Raw genomic sequence first — 23,510 nt, 5'->3', positions numbered from 1 at the left:
CCGGCGGGGCGGGGCCGCCGCGCCCGCTCCCCCTCCCCGCCGCCCGCCGCCTTCTCCTCCTCGCGCCGCCCGGGCTCAGAGCGGCGGCAGCAGCGGCCGCGGCAACAGCTCCGGCTCCGGCTCCGGCTCCCGCTCCGGCTCCCGCTCGGCCCCGCGCGCCCGGGCCCCGCGCCCCGACCCCGCCGCCGCGCCTGCCGGGGGGCCTCGGGCGCCCCCGCCGCCCGCCTCACGCTGAAGTTCCTGGCCGTGCTGCTGGCCGCGGGCATGCTGGCGTTCCTCGGTGCCGTCATCTGCATCATCGCCAGCGTGCCCCTGGCGGCCAGCCCGGCGCGGGCGCTGCCCGGCGGCGCCGACAACGCCTCGGCCGCCTCGGCCAGCGCCGCCGCCGCCGCCGCCGCCGCCGCCGCCGCCGCGTCCCCGGGCCCGCAGCGCAGCCTGAGCGCGCTGCACGGCGCGGGCGGCTCGGCCGGGCCCCCCGCGCTGCCCGGGGCGCCGGCGGCCAGCGCGCACCCGCTGCCGCCCGCGCCCCTCTTCAGCCGCTTCCTGTGCACGCCGCTGGCGGCCGCCTGCCCGTCGGGGACCGAGCAGGGCGACGCGGCGGCCGGCGAGCGCGAGGAGCTGCTGCTGCTGCAGAGCACCGCCGAGCAGCTGCGCCAGACGGCGCTGCAGCAGGAGGCGCGCATCCGCGCCGACCAGGACACCATCCGCGAGCTCACCGGCAAGCTGGGCCGCTGCGAGAGCGGCCTGCCGCGCGGCCTCCAGGACGCCGGGCCCCGCCGCGACGCCATGGCCGACGGGCCCTGGGACTCGCCGGCCCTCATCCTCGAGCTGGAGGACGCCGTGCGAGCCCTCCGGGACCGCCTGGACCGCATCGAGGTGAGCGCCGCGCGCGCCGTCGGGGGCGGGCGGGCGGGGGTGGGAGGGGCCGCTCGCGGGCGCCCCGGGGAGGCCGGCCGTGGCCGACGCCGTGACTGAGGCTCAGGGGGCGCGCGGGAAAGGCTCGTTCCGCTCCCCTTTTCCTCCAGGCACCCTCTGCCGTAAGCCTCGGTTTGGGCTTCTGCGAAATGGGCGTGAGTGCCCGCTTGTACTGAGGATTTAGTAAAATGTAGGTGTATGAAATGCTTGGCCCGTCCTAGGGCCTCCTTAAATGCCCGTTTCATTTCTTTCTTCCAGACACCCTCCCCCCCCCCCAACGCGGGACCAGTCCCACTCACTTCCTGTGGTCAGGAGATAGGAAGCGCTGTCCAGGGGACTGGGGAACCTGCTGTCCTGCCGAAGAGCAGGGAAGGGAGTGTCCCATAAGCCAAATCCGGCTGCCCCTCAGTGCTTCCCATCCCCGTACCCCGCCCCCCGCCCCCGCCCCGGGCCCAGACCGCGGGGCCCAACCGCAGGAGCTTAGATAGCGCTGGCCTAGCCTCTACTGCCGGGCACCCAGCAGCTCTGGGGTGGGGACTGACCAGAGAACAGGCTCTCCCGCGGGCTCCTTCTCCACACACCCCTTTCAGCGGTCCCTGGCTCAGGTCAGACACAAGGGATGTAACAAAGGGAGTAGGCTCTGGGCTGTGGTGTGATTCCGCCACCAGTGGCTTCTCATTTGAAGTCTCCAGACCCCCTACCTCCCTGTGAAAACCCATTTGGGGCCCCCCGGAGCGGGAGCTGGGCAGACTAGGAAGGACAGACAGCTGCAAGACACTGACCACCCCCCAGCCATCCGTGATTTCCAGATGGCAGGGAAGGGGGTTAGCAACAAAACTGAGTCTGTGGAAAGAGACGGGGAGAAAGAGGCCAAAGGCTCCTTTAGCATTTTCCCCCAACCGGGTGCACCTGGCGAAGGCAGAGGGAGGAGAGGCTGGAAGGAAGGGAAGGCAGAAGGAGGAGAGGCTGGAAGGAAGGGAAGGCAGAGGGAGGAGAGGCTGGAAGGAAGGGAAGGCAGAGGGAGGAGAGGCTGGAAGGAAGGGAAGGTAGGGACTCCCCCCTCCTCATGGCTCTCGCAGATCAACCTCCGGCCCAGCGGCACCAAATGATGCCTGTGTGGAAGGTTGGCCATTGCCGTGGCCCAGTGGCCCTCCAGGGAGTCTGTGCAGGTGTCAGCACCCGCTTCTGGGGGGGGGGGGTCGGCGGGGGGGGGTTGTCACATGGCAGCCAGGCCATCACAGCCAGCCCTGTCATCTTACTGGTGAGACACTTGGGGCTCAGGGCCCTCCTAAGGTGAGTGACAGAGGAAGGAGGAGAGCCCAGGAGGCTTGTGTGCCAGGCCAACACCCCCTGTTCCTACTTCACCTCTGGGGCATTTCTAGGATGCGAGAGCCAAGAGCAGGGAGATAATCAGAGAAACACTGAAGCGCAACTGTGAAGGGGAGCCTCAGTTTCCCCACCCGTGCAATGGGGACAGTAATGTCACCTGCCTCGTCAGGGCGTTAGGAAGATGAAGTGAGTTCATCTTTGTGAACGGCCCAGAACGGCGTCGGGCAGAGATGTGCTCCATGAATTTGAGCGATGGCTATTTTTATCATTAAGCAATCATATTGCTAATTTTTCAAGTAGCCAAAGATCAAAATGGGAACAACCCCCCCCCTTTTAGGAAAAAGAGTTTATTAATGTCAAAAAAAGAAAAAAAAAGATTCGGTTTTCAATAAACTTCCTCTTGCCTGCCCCAGCCCCTGCCTCCACACCCAGATGGCACCGTGGTTCCTCCCACGTCTGGGGCTGGCAGGGCTGGGCTTGCCCTGGACCTGTTCCCCCAGCACCTGTGCATTTGGCAGGGTGGGCTCCCCTCCAGTTAGCCTGCTGAGGTTGGGGGGAACCTGGCGCCTGGGATTTGTCACCAGACCAGCCTCCCGGGTTGGGAGAGCCCTGGCTTCCCTACACACGCCCCTCCTGCTTTCTGAGCGCAGTAGACTTGGAGGCAGGAAGGCGGGGGTCTGCTTGCCCACCAGATCTGCCTTCTGGGCCTGGCAGCCCCAGAGCCAACCTCCCTGGGGTCTTCGGGAGGGACTGGGGTCTGGACCCTGACAGTTGTGGGGTCAGACTCCTGAGCTCAGCGGAACCGCGTGCTCTCTTTAGCTACTGTCTTCTTCCTCCCCTCTCTTCATCCGATATCCTCAAAAGCTTGCCCCCGGATTCTCAGGGTCTGTTTTCTCGCCACTCACCTCTCTCCCCTTACAGCTCGCTGAACGTGCTCTGGGGCTGTCACCCAAGACGATCAATCGAATGGGAACGATTCTGTCCTTACCTTGATGAACGCCTCTCCGACATCTGACCCCAGTGATCATTCCCTCCTAAAGATCTCCGGGCCCTTGGCTTCTAGACACCTCTTAGCTGCTCTTCCTCCCTCTCTGCTTCTGTGTCCCATTTCGGGGTCCTCCTCCTTTATCGGTCGCACCCCTCCTGGCTCTCTTCTCACTTTCCCTGGGTGAACTCAGCCACACCCGGAGGCTCCCAATGCCCAGTCCGCTGTGGTGCCCCAGCCAGCTTTGTCCAGCCCAGGTTTCTTTCCGGAGCTCCAGACCGGTAGATCCAACCGCTTCTTGAGCACCTCCCTCTGGACGTCACACTGGCCCCCCGCCCTCATGGTGCCCCAACCTGGACTCCGGTCCTCCGCCGACCCGCTTTTCAGGTGTGCTCTGATAAGCCATGGTTAGTTCCTGCCCTGCCCTCCTTCCAGTCGACCTCACCTCTCTCTCGCAGCAGCCTCCTCAGTTGTCTCCCACTCCAGGCACACCCCTCCATCCATCTTCCTTAAGCCCCAAGGATCTTCCTTAAGCCCATCATGGGGCTTCCTCATGGTGCAAACCCCTCAGCCTGCTCCCAGGCCCTCATTACAGAGCTGGCCCGTCTCCCATTTCCTTCTTGCCTCTGCCCAGATTACCCCCAGAGTAGCCATACTCATCAGCCAAGAGTCTGCTCTGAGGACACCTCCTCCCAGAGGCCCTCCCTGATCGCACACTGACCTTTTCCTACCCCCATTCCTGCTCCCACAGCTCTCTGCGCATCCCTGCCCGTCCCCACCTGGCACGTCTCTGTATCACCCTCTCCCTCACCCCACCAGCCCTCTACCAAAGGGGAGGGAAGGTCACACTGGCCCAGCCTCTCCTCGAGGCCTCAAGTGAGAACCCTGTTTGTGAGCCTAGGAGAAATTATTTATCTTCTTGCCTGTGTTTTTGTTTTTGTTGTTGTGGTCGTGGCTGTTAATGGAAAAAAAGTCAAAATGTGTTTTGGGGGGGGAAAAATCGCATTGAATTCCACCATTTCATCCATTTTTTCAGCCCCTTCTGGTCCTTTATCCAGATGTAGACATTGTTCCAGAATTACCGGTTGCTGGTAATTACCATTTTAATGATGGCCATGATATGCTGGAATCTATCTCTGGCTCCTCCATCCATCACTGCTCTGACCATCTCTTCTCTTTTGCTGGAGATGTAGGTTGTTCCTAATTATTTTTCTTCTAGATGCTCATTGCAGGATCAATTTCATGCAGATAGTTTTTTTTTTTTTTCTTTTGAAGTCTGTTGAATTATTTCTTTAGGCTGAATTCCCAGGAGAGGTATTACTGGGTCAGGGGATATTGATTTTTTATGGCTGTGGCCAAGAACCACTTTCCAAAAGGGTTGAACCATTTACATGGCAACCAGCCACGCATACATGTTCCAGGGTTCCTTTTTTTTTTTTTTTTTTTGCATTAATTTAATGTATGTGGAAAATGAAGCTTTCAGATTGATTCCATCAGCAGTTCTTTGTTTGACTAAACCACATCCTTAACCCGGCCTAGCAGGCTGGTCGCCTGCCTCCATGTTGGGGTGGAAAGATGGGGGTAAGGAACACCCTGACAATGGTCACAGGGGACCCTGGCCTTGATAACAATTATAGCTCATGCTTGCTGAGCACTTACTGTGTGTCAGGCACTGGGCATTATCTCATTTAATCCTCATCAAATCTCCATAAGGGAGGTAACCATTTCATCCCCCTTGTACAGATGAGGAAACCAATGTTCAGAGTGGTTAAGCAATTGGCCCAAGGTCGCACAGCAGGGGAGCCTGTCAGTGTCTGGTTCCAGAGCCCTTAGTGGGCATCATTTTCTCTAGATCCATCTGGAGAGGTCAGACCTCACCTACCTTCAGGAAGAGTGGGAAAGGCCGGTGGGGGGCAGGGCCTCTTGCTAGACGGTGCCCCGGACCGTTTCTGTGTCAGAGCCCCCAGAGCCAGAGTGATGAGGGCCAGTCCCCAAAGGCTTGTCCTGCCGGCCGGCAGGACCGGCAGAAGGCTCACGTGGCGGTTTTGCTAATAATAAATAACAGTATTAAGTAACACTGATTAGCTCATTCAGTCTTGGGCCCTGTGAAATGGGCTGTACACGCTCCCCTCTTACAGATAAGGGCGTGGAAGAACCAGAACCCGACAACCCGCCCCACCCCCGCCCCACCCCCACCCCACCCCCACTCGCCAGCTTCGGCTTCCGCTCCGTGAAATGATACAGCGGGCCAGATGTTCGCGAAACACCTTTCAGCTCGAAGTGTTCTCCGGGGTAGTGCGGCTGGTGGCATAAAGTGGAGTTCTTTTTGCTTGTGACTCTAAGCTCTTTACTTCCCTCTCTGTTTTTTTTTCAGTTTTCTAATCTGTAAAGTGGGTGGAAGGGGGGGAGGCTGGATCTGGGCCCGGCCCTTTGGGCTCTACGTTGGGAGTTCTTGGGCGGATGCCTCCTGCTTAGGGATTGGCGGTGGCGGGGAGGAGGGGGGAGAGTTGAGGGCGGTTACAAGTGTGTGCGCGGCCCTCACCGAGCCCCCACCCACCCACTCCCAGGCCTCCAGTTTCTGAGGGAAATCTGCAGAGAAACACAGCGCCTTAGAGAATCTATCGGTGCCTTTCCTAAAGTCACTGCTCTGTGAGGGCTGCTTCCCTGACCCTACCTCTTTTGGCCGTGAAGGGGGCTGGCGCGCTACAGCAAGAGGGGTTCTGCCCGTCGGCCTTCTGTTTGAGGATATGGTGCCCACCAGCCACCTGCAGCCCCAGATGGCGCCTCTCCCTGTGGCTGGCCTCCCCCATCTCTAGGTGATACAGTCCCACTGCACAGCCCTTAACCCCTACTCCTGCCTGTGCCACGCCTTTGTCTAGCAAGGCACCGGGTGTTAAAAACCCCGGTTCTGCCACCTGTTTGCTGTGGCCTTAGAAAATTCCTTCTTCTCTCTGATCCTCAGATTCTCCATCTGTCAGATGTAAGGGGTGCGCATGGCGCTCCGAGGAGCCAGCTTGCCCCGTCGTACGGTGCCCTGGTGGCCTCCCGTCCCTGGCAAGCCTTGCCCCAGGGGAGGAGGCCCTTCCTGCTGTTGCAAGCTCGGCAGGCGCTACGTGAACAGAAGGCAGCACCTAACCTGGGATTTTTTTTTTCTTTTGAAGTATATCTTCTGTTTGACGTACGTAAGAGCTCACGTCTCTCACTTACAAAACACACAGATCTTAAATGTGCAGCTCAGTGCACACTTACGTGTGGACGAGAGCACCGCTCAGATCGAGAGCGGGACATTTCCAGTGTCCCTGAAGGCTCCTCTGGGACCCCTGGAGTCCCTACTTCCCCAGACTGCCGCATCCCTTTATGTCTGGTGTTTCTGTTGTACGTGATGGCTGACATTTGATCGTGGGGCAGGTGACAGTGGCTTGTGATTTTTTTCATGTCGTGTAGTGTTTTGGTGCATAGACACGCCTACATTTACTCACCCCTTCCCCTGTGGATGGACATCCGGGTGTTACAAATAAGGCTGCCACGAACATTCTTGTGACATCTTTTGGTGGTGATAAGCCCTCATTTCTCCTGGATACATCCCCAGGAGTGGGTGTCTGGGTCCCGGGAGAGACATTTACGTAGCGTTTAGGAGGTGATGCCAAACACTTTGCCGAAGTGGCAGTAAGCGTTTACATGCCCACCTGTGTGTGAAGCTTGCCAGCCTTGGTGTGGTTATTTTTAAAACCCTCCCCGTTCTGGTGGGCGTGCAGTGAACTTACTGTGGTTTTAATTTGTGTATCTCTGATGACTCACGACGTTGAGCACCTTTTCTTCTGTTTATTGGCCATTTGGTGGAGTCCTTGCCTATGGGAGGCGGAAAGAGGTCAGGCAGGGGCTGGCGCTCCTCACCAGGTGACAGTGTGGTGGGGTTCCCCGAGGACAATCTCGGGCGCACGGTCCCCCCCATAGAACTCTAGCGGCAGGGGCTGAGACAGCCAGCCCGGGGTGGAGACCCTTATGTGCCCCCACATGCCCCTCATTTGACTCCAGGGGAAGCTGAGGCCCAGAGAGCCCGAGTGACCGAAGGCCACACAGCACGGCAGAAGCTGAGCTGAGCTCACAGCCAGGATTTTCTATTAAAATGGGCTGGGAGGGGGGAAGGGGGATCCCCAGTCTTTGCTGTAGATGTTTGGCCCCGGGCCCAGAAGTATGTGGACAAGCAGGGCCCGAGAGGGGATTCTGTGGCAATGCAGCCCTGGACAGGGAGCACTTGAAGGGAGAGGCAAGGGAGCCTGGGGTTGGGGGTGACCTATCACTTAACTCTGAGGCCTCAGAGCCCAGGACCGAAGACCAGTCCGGCCTCTATGGCCTGCTTTCCTGCCCCTTCGCCGCTGGGTACGTTGGAGACTCAGGGCCTGCTGGGAGAGGCCTGCCCTGACTCACCTTGACCCCTGCCGCCCCGCAGAGCCCGTGCCTCCATGAGGGCTCTCGTGCTGTCACACCCCCCCAGTCTGCCTCCCCCCCACACCCCCGCCCCAGCTGGGAGCACGGCCCATGCCCGGTGCAGGCCTCGTCCACCTCTGGAGCCATTGCACCTGTCACTCAGGAAGAGGCAGCAGGGCATAGGGCACCCTCTGTGCCAGCCTTTTCTAGGGGCCTTCCAACTGAGTCCCCATAAGCACCAAGGGACTTTTAACTGCTCCCATTTCACAGGTGAGGACACGGAGGCTCAGAGGGGTTGACCTTGCCCAGGTCACGCGGTGGGGATTTCCCTCTTGACAGCCGGCTCCAGGCCCCCACCCCCCGCCCCGCACAGTCACTACTCACTGTGCTCTCCTGCCCCTCAGTAGCCGCAAATAATAATAATGGTTATAACCATTTATCAGTCACTCATCGTGTGCCAGTCTTCACGTACGTTCTTTCGTTTTGTCGTTACTTATATTCCAGAAGGTAGAGACTATTATTATCCCGTTTTATTTTTTTTTCATTTTTTTTAAAGTTTATTTTTGAGAGAGAAAGACAGAATGTGAGCGGGGGAGGGGCAGAGAGAGGGGGAGACACAGAATCCGAAGCGGGCTCCAGGCTCCAAGCTGTCAGCACAGAGCCCGGTGCGGGGGTTGAACTCACGAACCGCGAGATCATGACCTGAGCCGAAGCTGGACGCTTAACCCACGGAGCCACCCAGGCGCCCCATTATCTCCATTTTAGAGTTGAGGAAAGGAGTTGAGCAGCTTGTCCAGGGCCACAGATCTAGTAAGCGGGGAGCCTGGGAATGACGCTGGCCCGTCTGATGTGAGTCGTGCCTGTGCTCGTGACATCGAGTCGCCACAGCGTATGTGGATGGGTGGACGAATGAGTGAGGGAGGGACTGAGTGAATCGAGACCCTCAGTCTCTCCACAGAAGCCCTCTTTCTTCTCCGTTTGGAGCATCTTAGATCAGGTGTGGGGAAAGCTGCCATCTGGAGGGTGAGCAGGCTTTGGCGGGGGGAGGTGGGGTGGGAACAGGAAGTGTGTTCTTAGCAGAAGGAACAGAATGTACGGAGGCCCTGGGGTGAGAAAGGAGCTGGGGGCCGTTGGTGACTTTAGGTGGGAATGAAGTGTAGCCTGCAGGGGTGGGGAGTGAGGGCTGAGCGTAGAGGGGCTGGGACTTTATCAGTGGGGGAAGGGAGCTGTTGAAGGATTTTCGGCAACATGGTTGGATTTGCAGTTAGGCGGCTGCCCCCGGCTGCGGTGTGGAGAAGGGCCGGCGTAGGAGCCGAGGTGACGGTGGCCCGGACTAGAGAGGGACAGAGGAGCCAAGTAAGGCTACCATTAAGATTCAGGGTTAGATTCTACGCTCAAAGACTGCTTTTGGACTTTTGCCTGTTTTGTTTTTTTTTATCTTGAGAGAGAGAGAGCGAGCAAGCAGGGGAGGTGCAGAGAGAGAGAGAGGGAGAGAGAGAATCCCAAGTAGGCCCCACACCATCAGCGTGGAGCCCGACGTGGGGCTCAAACCCACGAACTGTGAGATCATGACCTGAACTGAAACCAAGAGTTGGGCATTTAACCGACCGAGCCACCCAGGCGCCCCTTTCCGGCTTTCGTTTTTGTTTTTGTTTGAAAGAAAATCAATGCAGAGTATCTGAGACCTACACGCAGGTATGAAGAACACCGTCCAGGTAGGGATCCAGGCTCAAGAAGAACCAAAACATTTACAGCCAGCTCACGCCCCGGAGAGCCTCCCAACTCCCAGCCCCAGACCGCCCACCCCGGAGAGAGGGTCACCTCTGTCCCGAACTTGTATCCTTCTCGCCCCTGTGTTTCTTCCTGCTTTTACAAATCCATGATCCGGTTTCGAGTCTTTGCAACTTTGTATAAACGGTATGTAGCTGTTTTCTGAGACTTGCTTCTTCTCTCACTGTAATGGTTAAACAGACAGATTTATGGTCGGGGTTGGAGCAGGGTGGGTCCCTTCAAGAGATAATCAAGTAGTAATAATAATAATAATATCATCCACACTTGCAGAGCCCTTCGTAGGCCAGCTCTACCCTAAGGGCATTATGTAACTCAATTATCACTAATATGCTAGGAGGTATTATTGCTGTCCCCTTTCGGCTGGGAAAACTGAGGCACAGCAGCTGTACATAAGGTCACCGGGCTGGTGGAACCGAGCTGAGCCCAGCAGAGTCACACGAGACTTGGGGGTGGTCAGGTGGGGAGGTGAGTGAAGCTGGTTCTTTTCCACCCGCCCGGGCTGCCCCTGCGGGCCCTGCGTGGTCCGGGGGGCGGGGGGGTGGGGGGTGAGCGGTGCACTGAGGTCCAGCACCCTCCCTCTGCTCCCCACAGGAAAGGAACAGACCCCACGTGGGGACAAGGCGGCTGGGGTCTTCTCTGCATCCTCCCAGCCTCAGAGCCACCCGGCCGGGGCAGGTCCCTCCCATCCGGGCCCCCTCTGTGAGGCTGCCGCCCCCCCTCCCCCCCCCCCCCGCCACGGTCTCACATAGCCTGCCAGACCCTCCCAGCCTTTTCGTGGCCACTAGAACCACTTCCGCTGGCCCCCCTGGCAGGCAGGGCGGCCGGCATCGTGCCCACTTGGCAGCCCGAGACCCACACTGCGAGGGAAGAATGGGAACAGCTTCTGGAATCAGAAGGGCCTGGGCTGGGGCTCTTGCACCTCACTGTCTCAGTTCCTCCGTCTGTAGAGTGGGCCTCCTCACCTCCCCAGATCGCCGAGAGGGCTGTGAAGTGTTCGCGTGGTGCTTCCCTGGTGCGGGACCTGGCACGCGGTAGTGACAGCAGTGACGGCGGCGAGGACAACTCCTCTGCCCGCCTCCTCCCTGCCGAGCGCTAATGAGCCCAGCCCGTTAGCGCTGAGCTGGACCGGGACCCCGGCGTTGGCTCAGGGCCTGTGCGCTTACACCGAACCCCACGCAGACTCCCAGCGCAACAGCCTGTGGGCTCGGAGCCCCCCTTTTCCTGCCTCTTCGGGACCTGAGTGGGGGGTGATGGCATCATCATCCCTCCCCCCCACCCTGGGCCAGGGGCCCGATTGGCATCAGCCGGGAGCCCACGCGGCAGAGCCTAAGCCCGCAGCAGATGGGGAAAGTGGGGGGGAGTCGTGTTCTTCTGATTCAGACACTGGGGTGGGGAGGGGGCCGCACACGATCTGGAGAGCCCACCTCCTCCCTGGCCTTCCTGCCGGTGGCAGAGCTGGTGGCTCCGACAAAAGAACAGCTTGCACGCCCGCTCACCGCAGCGTCTGTGTAAATAGCACTAGACGTCCTGTTCCTTCCTGCCAGGCCCCTTCTCCCTCCGCGGGAGGAGGACGCTTTGCTAGAGAGCGCCAGAGGTATCGGCTTTGCCCGGCCCCGCTGCTGTAGAAAATTCAGAAGGACCTCTGCCTCAGTTCCCCCATCGGTGAAATGGGGGCAGTAAGAGTACCAACCAAAAAGGGCGGCTGTGAGGACTGAGGAGTAAATACGCGTGCAGTGCCAAGGATGGGCCTGGCACGCGGTCTCACTCAGATGTGTGCCCTTCGTGCCAAGCTTGGCACTGTCAAAAGAGGGAAACTGAGGATAGAGGGTGCCGGAGCCCAGAACACCCAGCCAGAGCCCCGCCCCCCCCCCCCCGGCATTGGTCCAGGGAAGCTTCTGGAGGTAGTGAGCTCTTCGTTGGCCGATATATCCAAGGCTCACAGTTTGCGTTCTGCTCTCATAGTCCACGAGGGCCTGTTACTGCTCTCTGCCATCGTTACATCTGTCCTGGGGCTGGTTGTCCCCATTTTACAGAAGGGGAAACTGAGGCTTTGTTTTCAGTCACCCAGAGTCAGGATTCGTAGGCACCCAGGGAGTCAGCAGGAGCCCTCCAGATAGGACATGGGAGGTTCGTGTAACGGGTGGGGTCAGGTGCGCTCGAGCTGCTCATCCCTCACCCGCCCGCCCACCTCCCTCGGCCTGCAGCCCAGCCCAGCCCGGCCGGCCAAGCAAGCGACTACACAGAGGACGGACGGATGGATGGCTGTGCCCCCTTATGTGGGACGTGGTGGGGGATAAAGGTGGCTTGGTCTGGGCCCTTCTCCTGCCCACCGTCATTTAATCCTGACCACAGCTCGGCAAGCTGGGCATTCCAAGTCCTTATTTTATAAATGAGGGAAAATGACCCCAGAGAAGTTAGCCCACCTGCTCCCATTCTCAAGGTGGAGTGACAGAACCACGCGTCAGTCCCCCTCCCCCAGCTCCTCAGCGTAAGGTCCTGGCAGCTTCTCTCAGGCACCGCCCTCCCCCACCCCCAGCGCTTTGAGGCGGGGGACACGTTTTCCCCCTCATCACATGGCCAGAAAACAAGGCTCAGAGAGGCGAAGGGATCCACCCGGTCTCACCCAGCAAGTGGGCTGGGCCAGTGGGGGCCAGGGAGGGGTGCTTGCCCCAAGCCGAGGGGCCGTCCCTGCGAGGCACAGGGCACCTTGGTTGTCCATTTGACCCTCAGCTGTCTCGCCAGCACCCTGTGCCCTGCCCGCGGTAGGCGCTCACCATTCACTCGCTCACTTACAGATTCGTGAGAACTCAGTGAGCTCGGGTCTGGGGCTAAGCCTGCGGACAAGGCCCGGGGCTGACTGAGCGGGAACTGCCTGGGCCTCTGGGGATGTGGAGAAAGCCAAGGGGACAGAGAAGGTCTAATTTGGCTCCTAGAAGCTCGCTGAATTATTAATTTTCTACTGATGCTCCCGGTGCCTGCCAGAGACTACGCCCTCCCAGAGTCTGGACGTGTGGCCTTGCCTGCCTTCTTCCACCCCAGAAGGGGCTTCCTCCAGCAGGAGAGGGGGAGGAGAGCCCCCCCCCCGCTGGCTCCTGTCTCAATTCTCCTGCCCCCTGGGGTCTTAAGACAGGAAAAGGGGGACTCTAAACACTTCGCCCTCACCCCAGGCAGGATGAGGGTGTCAGAGACCAGCTTAGAACACTCTGCCCTAGACAGTAATTGCAATAACCAGGCTCTGTTCACTGGCGTTAACTGCCCAATCATCCCCCAACCCTTCTAAATAGATACGCTTGTCCCCTGTTGCTTGTGAGGAAACAGGGGTTCAGAGAGGTGGAGGCATTTGCCTAGGGTCACACAGCAGATTGGTTCTTGAGCTGGATTTGGGCCCCGGGTTGTCCGACTCCAGAGCCTGTGACTTGAACCACATGCTACTCTGGAATGGGCGCGCCATTGCAGCTCTATTCCAGAAGCCCCTGGTTTGTGCCCCTGCATCTATCTGCCCAGTGCCCACGCAGAGCCTCTCACCGTCTTAGAGAAGCTGGCCAAGTGAATGAGTGAAGACTATCCATTCCTTTAAAGACCCATCAGTGTCCAGTCTTTCAGTTAAGAAGGACTCAGCAGTGGCTCTCAGCCCCGATGGCAACATCAGACCCACCCAGGGGAGCTTTCAGAGCTCTCCACTGCCGGCCCCCCGACCCCACCATAGGCCGACATGTTCTTGAGGTCAGCTCACCATCACTTTGCATATGGAGACGCTGAGGCTCACCTGGGGTCAATCACCAGGGGTGGGTGGTAGGCATCTCTGAGCCCCGTGTCTCTTTCCTTCCTCCCTGCAAGTGACCTCACATGCCCCCCTTTTTTTTCTGCCCCGTAAGCAGCAGGAGCTCCCGGCCCGTGTGAACTTCTCAGCCGCGCCAGCCCCTGCGCCCGCGGTGCCCACCGCCCTGCACTCCAAGATGGATGAACTGGAGGGCCAGCTGCTGGCCAAGGTGCTGACCCTGGAGAAGGAGCGCATGGCTTTGAGTCACAGCAGCCACCGGCAGCGGCAGGAAGTGGAGAAGGAGCTGGACGCGCTACAGGACCGCGTGGCCGAACTGGAGCACGGTGGGTCCTGGGCCCCGCAGAGGGCATAGCAGGCGAGGCCTTGGTTCTCAGATGGGTCCTCAAAGTGGCAGATTCACTCGAAAACGTTTTTATGCTCTCCAGAGGCTAAAGCTAGGTGGCATGGCGGGGGAGGAGGCTGCAGAACCCAAGAGGGTGAGAATAATTGGGGAGTATCATCAGGATTATTATTTTTAACGGTTAGCGTTTTCTGGCACTTACGTTCTGGGAGTGGGCTAAGTACGTGACACGTCAGCTGGGTTAACCTTCACAAACCACACAGGGATGGTGTGTTATTATCCCCATTTCACAGAAAAGGAAACCGAGGCTCAGAGAGGTCAAGTGACTTGTCCAACGTCACACAGCCAGTGAACGGTGGATCTGAACCTCAAAGTGGGTCTCCTGCCAAAGTCCGTGCATTTAGCCACCCCACAAAATGGCACCTTCAGTGAATCCAGATTTTGTCACTTGTTAAACACCTGGGCCTGGCGCTTCCAGGGGTCAGGGTAATGGGTAGTCCACGGGTATGAGCATCAAGGGGACCTGGCTCCGGGCTCCACAGCTGTCACTGGCTTGCGCTGAGACTTTTGAATTTTGCTTCCTTTCCGCAGGCCTCGTTTTTCTCATCTGAAATGCGGGGATTTAGGACTCAGGAGGTCTCAGGGAACTTTCATCTTTGAAACCTTGGGAGGAGCATCGTGTCAGAGGCTTACAGACAAGTTAGGGGGGATCCTGAGTAATTATCTGGGACTGGCTTAGATGGGGACAGAAGTTTCAGAGAAGGAAATCCAAGAGGCTGAAGGAGGTGAGCCTCAAGCTAGTCCTTGCAGGGAGAGGTAGAGTCAGTTGTGGAGTGGAGGGGCCATAGCAGGGGCACAGCTGAAGGCAAGGCTTGGCCTGGTGGGTTTCCGGCTGGAGCACAGAGACAAGAAAGGCCAACTCATCCCTCCTCAGTCCTGCCACTGGCCCCCCTATACTGCATCTTCTAAGGGATTGGGGGAAATGCCCCCTCCAGTGGCTGTCGGGCAGAGAAGAGGGAGGCAGCTAGGCTAGATGTCTGTATGCCTGTGGGCAAGTCCCTTCTTGGGACTCGACTTCCTCATCTATGAAACAGGCTTCAAGGGACCGTCACCGAGCCCCTTCCTCTCTTACTGTGATGCATCATCACATCAGCCTTCACCCCAAGCCCCAACCGAACCTGGAAACCTGGGCCCACCATTCCCAGCCCTAACCCCCTAACCCCAGCCCTCAACAACCAGCTGGAGGAGGGGAACTCCTATCCCAGAGGTGGGTGTGGTGGGTGTCACCCCCCTGCCCATGGAGATGGTGACTCCCCAGTCTGCCCCTGCAGATAAGCCCTCTAATACTTAAGGCATAGAATCCCTGAAACTCTGTGCTGCCCTGGATATCAAGGAATGCCAGGATGATCCTGTTCAGATCCCAGCTTTGCCACTTGCTAGCTGTGTGGCCTTGAGAAGATTACCCAATCCCTCCGTGCCAAGGTTGCCTCATCTGTAAACTGAGGATTACAACAGTGTCCACCTCATAGGGCTGTCATAAGAATGAAGGAGGTCATGTATGTAAAGGCTCTTAGGACAGTGCCTGCCATGCAGAAGGCACTGTAGAGCGCTTGTCAAATAAACAGGCAAAGGGGGGCACCCGTGTGGCTCAGTTGGTTAAGCGTCCCACTTCGGCTCAAGTCCCGATCTCACAGTCTGTGAGTTCAAGCCTCGCATTGGGCTCTGTGCTGACGGCACAGAGCCTGCTTTGGATTCTCCGTCTCCCTCTCTCTCTCTCTGCTCCTCCCCTGCTCATGCTCACTCCCTCTCTCTCTAAAATAAATATTTAAAAAAGTAAATAATAGGCAAAGAACCCCAAACAATGATCATTGGAATAGTTAACATTTGTCGAGCATTTACTCTGGGCCAGGCCCTTTACATAGTTTGTCCCACTCAACCCTCACACAAGCCTGAGAGGGAGGAAATCTTATTTATGCCATTTTACTGAGCAAACTAGGGCCGAGAGAGGTGAGGTTGAACTGTGGAAGGTCATGTGGCTGGGAAGTGTGGAGCCAGGATTTGAACTCAGGACGTCTCAGGTCCAGAGCCCTTGGACCTTAACCACACCCGTCAACACAATGGCAGGGTAGAAAAGGCTGCAAATGCATCTGGTACATGGCAGATGTCCAGGGACTAGTAGCCCTCATTCTACGGTCCGCGCTGCCCATCCCCATCAGTGGCCACTGATTCCCACCATGACCACCTTGCCCACCCCCCTCAGGGTCCTCAGCCTACAGCCCCCCAGATGCCTTCAAGATCAGCATCCCCATCCGCAACAACTACATGTACGCCCGCGTGCGGAAGGCGCTGCCTGAGCTCTACGCCTTCACCGTCTGCATGTGGCTGCGGTCCAGGTCGGGTGGCAATGGCCAGGGCACACCCTTCTCCTACTCCGTGCCCGGGCAGGCCAATGAGATTGTGCTGCTGGAGGCGGGCCACGACCCCATGGAACTGCTGATCAACGACAAGGTGAGTGGAGGCTGGGCAGAATGGGAGGAAAGTGGGGGGCCGGGTGACCCTTCCAGGAGCACCTGCACTGTGCTGGGTCCCAAGCCTGCGGGCCCTTTGAGTTCTCCTGCTCAGCAGCTTCAGCACATATGAAATGCCTACTGTGTGCCAGGCTGGGTTCTAGGAGTACAAAGACAAGCCAGACCTGGGGCTGGCTGCAGAGGGGCCTGGATCCGAGAGCTGTAAGTGATGGCATGTCCATTTACAGAGGAGACCTGTGGGGCTTCCCCAGTGACCCAGCTGTGGGAACATGGCTACAGATGTCTGCCCCAGGGCGCTGTCTCTCTCATGGGCAAAGAGAGAAGCCAATGAGGCCCAAGGACCTACTTGGGGAGGGAGCGCTGGTGGACTCCTTGCCCCCGTCCTCCTCTGCAGCTCCCCCTCTGCCGCCCTCCTCATAGGGAGAGTAGAATGGGCCATGGTCAGGCCTGAACGCTGGATTTGAATTCTGGTTCTGCTGCTTACCCTCTGTGTGACATTAGACTGGTCACTTACACGCCCCGTGCCTCAGTTTCCTCATCCGCCAAGGAGGACTGGCAGTAGTCTCTACCGTGGGGTTGTGGTGAGAAATGAGTGGCTTACATACATGTAAAGGGGCGTGAGCAAGCCTAACATTTAACAAGCTTTGAGCCACGTGAGCTGTTGTTATTATTCCAGGCCCAGTGCTCATAAGCACTTTACTCACATTATCACCCTTGACCGTCCCAACAGCACTGGGAGGTAGGCACCCTTATCATTACCATTTTGCACATGGAGAAGCTGAGGCTCAGAGAGGGCAAAGAATGCACACAGGCCCACACAGCTGGTGAAGGGGTGCTGATATGATTCACGGTTTGGGGCTGCAGAAACCCCCCGTGAACCCCTCCACCGTTCTGTCCTTGGGCCACCCATCTTCCCCATGCCTGGACCCCCAGCCCCACAGCCCTCCCTGCGCCTATCTGCAGGGCAGGACAAGGACATGGGGGAGTGGTGTGGCAGGGGCACGGTGATTGAGCCGAAGAGGGAGTGTCTTATCCCCCTCATTCCCCTCAAATATCCTCCTTCGCCTGCCATATTGCTTTGGGATTTGCAGCCATGGTGGTCTTTTAAGACCCCCCCTGGAAATGTAGGCACCACCTACCACACCCACTCGTGACCAGCCCACAGCCACATAGATCTGCTAGGAGTGGTTGTCACCCATCAGAACCCAGCTCGCAGGAGGTGTCTTTCATGGGTGTCCTGGAGGAGGATGAAGGAGGAGGAGATGGGCCCAGGGGACAGGAGTTTCTCTTGTAGCCCAGTAGGTCTTAAGAAGCCTAGGGTAGCTGGACAACATCTAGATCCTGCTGCCATGTCCCCTTCATACACCCCCTGGCTGCCATCCTTGGCCCTGCGCAAACTCAGCACTCAGGTCTCTGTGGAAAGGATTCAGCACCCTGGACAGGGCAGTGAACAGCGCTGTTCCAGGAACTTCAAGAGTCCTTTTGAGGGTCAACTTCAGGGATTACTCAGTTCTCCTTTGATTCCAGCCTCTTAGCCTTTGATGCTACTGTGCCCCCAACTTGCTGGGATGGTCAGATGCATTGTCCTTCCAGATGTGTTCGAATACCGTATCTGCTGTTCCCACACCTGCCTCTTCCTATGGGCCTTCACAGCCTCTGTACCTCCCAAATGGCCCCTGGTCTTTTGTCTTGTAATGTTGCCCTGAAGCTCTTCCCTCCCGTGCAGACTCAGACTCATTTATAGCTGAGACCGGATCCATATCCCCAGTGTCCAGAACAAGGCCTGGCCCCAAGCAGGCCTCAGATAGTGTTGTATTCAAGTGTGATCTCAGAACTAGGTGATGAAAGAGCCCCTCGGGAGTCACAAATCCATAGGCAGCAAGTACCTTTCATCTCACGGGCCAATTTGAATCAATCACCAGCAGCTTTCCCAGAGCCCCGTGGTAGGAAAGATCCCGAGGCTGAGCCTAGGTTAGTAATTGATTAGCCATGTCTGCCTTGGGTGGAGGAGCCAGAGGTGGCCACACATTTGCCACCCTTTGCCTGACCTCCTTACTTCTCAGATGAAGACCTGAGGCCCAGGGAGGAAAGAGCAGCCTCCCCAAGGTCCCACGGGAGGTTGGTTGGGAGAGCCAGGGCTGGGTGCCAGTGCCCAGCCTCAGAGTCCAAGGCTCATTCTGCCACTGCCAGTGTGAGCCCAGCTGCGTGCCAGGCACTGTGTGAGGTGTTCAGAGATGGTGAGATGTGGCTCCCACCCCGCACCCTGTAAGAGGGTGAATAAACTAGCTGGAAACACCTGAAAACCAGTACCGAAGAGTCCCTTGTGATCTGAGAGAAGCTGCCTGGTTAAGTTGTGGGGAAAGAAGAAAAAGGGGTCCGAAAGATGCTGGGCTGGGAGGAACGGGAGGGTCAAGCCTTGGGCCAGTCCCTGGAGAGAAGAACACGGGTCTCCTGGTCCCCCCGCCTCCTCACTGGTCCAGCCTTGGGACTGTGGCACCTCTGACCCGGGGTCGCGGGACCTATGTCCAGGTGGCCCAGCTGCCTCTGAGCCTGAAGGACAATGGCTGGCACCACATCTGCATCTCCTGGACGACAAGGGACGGCCTGTGGTCTGCCTACCAGGATGGGGAGCTGCAGGGCTCCGGTGAGAACCTGGCTGCCTGGCACCCCATCAAGCCACATGGAATCCTTATCCTGGGCCAGGAGCAGGTAAGGCTCAGGGTGGTATGGGGGCATGAGACCTAAGTAGATATCTCACTCACCCAGGGCCCCTGAGAAGGAGGGGTTAGGTAGAGGGACCCTAAGAGCACAGCAGTGATCACTCAGTCTGACCCAGCCATTCTGCAGGTGGGCAAACTGAGACCCAGAGAGACTAGAGACCTTCCCAAGGGGCTGGAACCTTGGGGACAGGGCTGGAACTTGGGGACGGGGCTAGAACTCTGGGGACGGGGCTTCAGCAGGACCTGGGCCCTGATTGAGTCAGCCTGCCTGTCTTTCCCCCTGCCTCACTCCATGTCTCTCTCCTTTCTCTGCTCCTCTCTTGGCCCAGGATGCCCTGGGTGGCCGGTTTGACGCCACTCAGGCCTTCGTGGGTGACATCGCCCAGTTTAACCTGTGGGACCACGCCCTGACACCTGCCCAGGTCCTGGGCATTGCCAACTGTACCGGGCCACTGCTGGGCAACGTCCTTCCCTGGGAAGACAAGCTGGTGGAGGCCTTCGGGGGTGCAAAAAAGGCTACCTTTGATGTCTGCAAGGGGAGGGCCAAGGCATGAGGGGCCACCTCATCCAGGGTCCCTCCCTTGCCTGCCATTTTGGGGACCTTATTTTGGGGGCACACATTCCCTCCTCAGCCTACCCACACACTGCCCCCCCTCCTGCCCTGCTCCTGGCCGTGCCTCCTGTTTCCCCCACCTATACCTACACCTCCAGAATGCCCTGCCCTGCTATGGCTGTCCCCTACCCCCACTTGGACGGGGACAAGCAGCTCAAGCCAACAGGTCAAGCCTGGGGTGAGTCCAGGACCTGGTGGAGGGTGGTAACAGTGCCCACAGCTCTGTCCGCTCTCTTGGCATTAGACTAGAGCTGTCTCTTACCCCCACCCACCCTGGCCCATCAGCCATGTCTGATTCCGCTGATCTCAACGGCACGTCCCACCGGGTTGGGGGGGGGGCGGCGGGAAGGGCCTGCTATCTCAGTGCTCCTGTCCCCCATGCAACAGGCCCGGCCCCATCCCCTTCAGGGCCACAACAAGCTCTAGAGCTGTCCCCTCAGCCTAGAAGGGCATGACAGAGACATAGGAGACTCAGACTCACCCCTCCTCCATCTTCCCACCAGTTGCCCCTGAAGGGGCAATGGGATCTTGATGGAGCCTCCCGCACCCTCTCTTCTTCCTCTTTCCTTGTTTCTTTGTGTGCAGTGGTTTGAATGTTGGTTCCACGCCTGGCCCACCCCCACCTCAATTTCCAGGACATTCCTTTCCCGGCTCCAGCCTGAGGGATCAAGACCCTAGGAGGCCAAAAGGCCATAGTCACCCCTTGTGCTCGCCCACATGTGTGCTAAGTGGCAGGTCCCCTCTCCTCCTCCGTGCCCAGGACAGGACCTGGGCCACTTCAGCCTGGCCTAGGAGCAGCTTGAGGCAGAGGCACTGCGCCCTGGGACCCAGGCTATGGCAGAGTCGCATTACCTAGCCCTTCTGCATGGCCCTGCAGCCTCTGGGGGAAGGAAGGCAGGAAGGAACTGAGCAGGCAAAGAGGGGAGAAGGGTGGAGTGGTGTGCAGAGCGCTGGATGAGAAGGAGGAACCCATGGTTCCTAGCCAGCCCCGCTGCTAACCTGCCGTGTGGCCTTCTGTAAGTCCCTGCTCTCTCTGGGCTCGTCTTCCTCATTTGTGAGCTGAGGCCCTTGCTGTGGTCATTGCCGAGAGCTCTCCAGATCAAACGTGAGATTGTCTGTGATTCCACGTGGACAGGGTGGGGCCAGCCTGAAGCTGCCTAGCAACCAGGGGACGTAGCAGGGGTAGATTCTGAGAGTTGGCAGCAGATGGGATCTGGCTGGGCATGGGTCAGGGTCAGCAGCTGGCTCCAGAGAGTCAGGGGCCAAGGCAAGGGACTAGGCAGGCCAACTTCATGCACAGATTGTAAAAACCAGCTTTTCTGGATTCCAACGCCCCCCCCCCACCCTGCCAGCAGCCTGGCACCCTTGCCTGTTTGAGAGTGTCTCACCCTGAGTCCTCACCGATTCCCCCAAGAGAGTAGAAGGATGTAAAAGCTGAGTTAAAGCCACCCAGTCTGACCTCTTGCTTGTATAGCTGGGGAAGAGCTCAGAGAGGTCAAATGACTTGCACAGGATCACAGAGCCCAATGGGGCAGAGCCAGGACTAGAACCCAGGGCTTCTGAATCCCTCTTCAGGGCTCTTCCCCTCCTACGCCATTCTGCCTGTCCACGAGTGTCTTCGAGTCCAGCCTTCGCCTGAGAGGATGGACGTTTGGGAGGTCAGAATGCTTTCCAACACGAACATCTTCCCTGATGACGCACAGAAACATCTTGGCGTCCGGCCCCGCCAGGAAGTAGGGGGGAGGACAGGTGTGATCTCCAGGCACCCTGGCAGGAGTGGAAAGCTGAAAAGGCAGGTGTCCCTTCTGCCAGTCACCTACCAGGTGTCTGGGCAGCTGCAGGCTACCGGGCTCGAGCAGGTACAGGTGCCTTTTGTCCCGCTTTCTGTTTCCCGTCTCTGCTCCCCGCCAGCACGTAACCTGAGGCATGAGCTGTAGGCTGCGGGGCCGTTGCTGTGGAGGCTTCTCCAGAACTTGTTGCCGCCACCTCCCAGATCCTTGTTTCCATTTCAAGAGCACAGATAGACCGTTGGGCACCTCCAGCCCAGCTCCCCCTAGAAGAAGCAGCGATGGCGCGCTTCTGCCAGACTGCTGAGACCTAGGTTGCCCCGGTAACAGCCAATGACATCAGCCCAAGTGCTGGGTCAGGCGTCTCTTAATGACATATGCTGTTGCTGGGGTGACAGCGGAATTCAGAACTCCGATTTCGGGGACACTGGGCCTTATTGGGTTTCTGTTATTGTTTTTAAGGAAGCAGCTTTTGTGGAGGCCTGGGGGGAAAGAAAGGGTCTTAGGAGGAAAGTGACAGAACTTGTTTGATGGCCGAGCCCACCCAGAGGCGTCCTCCCAAGTCCTTTATGCTTTGTCATGGTCATAATGAGACATCTGACCTCGGTCCTGTGCTGAGTCACCCTGGTCAGCCCTCCAGAGGGAACAGGAGCAAACCCGAGGCGTCAAGGTGCAGACCGTGAGTCCGGGCCATCGGCGAGTGGCCTGGGTGACCATTCCCATTCCAGGAAGATGCAAGCCTGGTGTCCCCACCCCTCCTTCATCCATGGACCGCTCTTCACCTCTGCCCAACGCCTGCCGTTTGGACTCCAGTTTTGGTCTTGTTCAGCTGCTCCTGGGCACAGCCGAGAAGACGGGGAAGGAGGAGCTAGAAATGTCGCTCGGTTGTGTCCCTGAGCTGCTGTGGCTAACGACGGTGCCAGGGCCCGTGTTCCTTACAACCTTGTCAGGCGCTGCGCTGAGCACCTCGCATCATCTCATTTATCCTCCCAACACAGTTATGAGGTTGGAACGGTTTGGGGCCCCGTTATACAAGGGAGGGAACTGGGGCACAGAGAGGTTAAGTAACTTGCCCAGTGTCAATCAGCTGGCAGAAGATGGAGTCCAGCGTTCAAACCAAACAGGTTGCAAAGGCACGGGCACCCCTGCTCTCTGTAGGGAGTGACACTTAGCATCATTGCTCCGGGTGGATTTTGGCCTGAAGAGATGCTTGACCCCATTCACTACCCTCACAGGGTTTGTGATGGAGGCAGAGGCCCGGGATGGGCTGGCCCCAGGGCCAGGGTCCCCTTGGGTGAAGCCATGGGAGGGGTCTCAGCCCCTTCAGGGAACATGTGCCTCTGAAGTGTGCCCGCCACCTCAGCCCTCCTGGCTAGAGTTTCCAGGAGAAATGAAAGGGAAGAGGAAGCTAGATAGTCTCCCAAGTGTCCCAGGCAGGGAAGGGGGAAAATGATGTTTCTCAGACTCCTGCTTTGGGCCAAGCCCTGCGCCAGGTGCTTCACAGCTCTTATCTGCCAGATCTCCCCACCTTTGTGGCACGTTGTACCCCCAGTCAACATCCCAAGGGGGCTGATCACCTTGCCATAATTGTGCGTGACCTTGGACCACAGCTTTGGGCAGGAAGGATTCTTCAAGAGGCCCACGCCTCGTTTTACAGATGAGGGAAGGTGAGCGCCCCTCGAGGGCCACCCGGCCAGGACCCTTGGAGCCCTGATCTCAGCTTTCTGACTCCCCACAACGCAGTGGCCCCTACCCCCGCCCCCCCCAAAATTGGGTCCCTGCTCCTCTACATTTCCCAGCACCTTGCCCTGAGCAGACTGGAGAAGGGGTCTCCTCCCAGAGATGGGATCATTCTCTTCCCCTCTGTCACAGCTGCCTGCCACCCCAAATCCCACCTCACCCCTGCTGGGTGGGGAAGGGGCTCGTGTGGGCCCAGGCTGAGCAGTGAGTGAGCGCGTCCAGCTGTCCGACACTGTGAAACTATTGTACCCTCCTGGTGACCCACCGCCCCCTTCTCCTTGCCCAATTTTGTACATAAAGTGACATGAGATGCAACGTGTGTGTGTGTGTGTGTGTGTGTGTGTGTGTGTATGTGTATGTGTGTGAGCTATGTCATGGGTTTTTGTTACTTTTTTGTTTTTGTAAATTTGAATGTTCAAAATAAACAATGTTTACTCTGAGGCTCTTCTTCCAACGGTGAGCTAGCCTGGGGTGCCGGGCGGGACAGAGCAGGTGGTACGTTGATGTCCCACAGCCGCACCCAACCCCACTTTTGCCTCTCAAACGAAGAGTC

At 58.2% G+C, this 23,510-nt stretch overlaps 1 protein-coding gene across 1 annotated transcript; it reads left to right on the top strand.

Moving 5' to 3' along the window:
• The first annotated feature begins 264 nt into the window (after positions 1 to 264).
• On the top strand, positions 265 to 23,397 carry NPTXR (neuronal pentraxin receptor). Its single transcript, XM_047065787.1, has 5 exons — positions 265 to 876; positions 13,324 to 13,552; positions 15,830 to 16,077; positions 18,627 to 18,806; positions 19,147 to 23,397. The coding sequence occupies exons 1-5, from the start codon at positions 265 to 267 to the stop codon at positions 19,369 to 19,371; spliced, it is 1,494 nt and encodes a 497-aa protein (XP_046921743.1). The 3' UTR covers positions 19,372 to 23,397.
• Positions 23,398 to 23,510: the final 113 nt, after the last annotated feature.

This window comes from Lynx rufus, unplaced genomic scaffold (assembly GCF_022079265.1).
Source record: "Lynx rufus isolate CCGP_SWC_20201006 ecotype Redwood Valley unplaced genomic scaffold, mLynRuf1.p SCAF_7, whole genome shotgun sequence".
NCBI classification, from domain to species: domain Eukaryota; kingdom Metazoa; phylum Chordata; class Mammalia; order Carnivora; family Felidae; genus Lynx; species Lynx rufus.
The sequence above is the reverse complement of the archived record's forward strand: the minus strand, read 5'-3'. Positions and strand labels throughout refer to the sequence as shown.

Excerpts from the sequence above, each read along its gene's own strand:
- NPTXR (XM_047065787.1), top strand. The coding sequence starts at position 265 with ATGCTGGCGTTCCTCGGTGCCGTCATCTGCATCATCGCCAGCGTGCCC. Across the intron at positions 13,553-15,829 it reads CGTGGCCGAACTGGAGCACG|GGTCCTCAGCCTACAGCCCC; the intron begins GTGGGTCCTGGG and ends CACCCCCCTCAG. Across the intron at positions 18,807-19,146 it reads TTATCCTGGGCCAGGAGCAG|GATGCCCTGGGTGGCCGGTT; the intron begins GTAAGGCTCAGG and ends CTCTTGGCCCAG.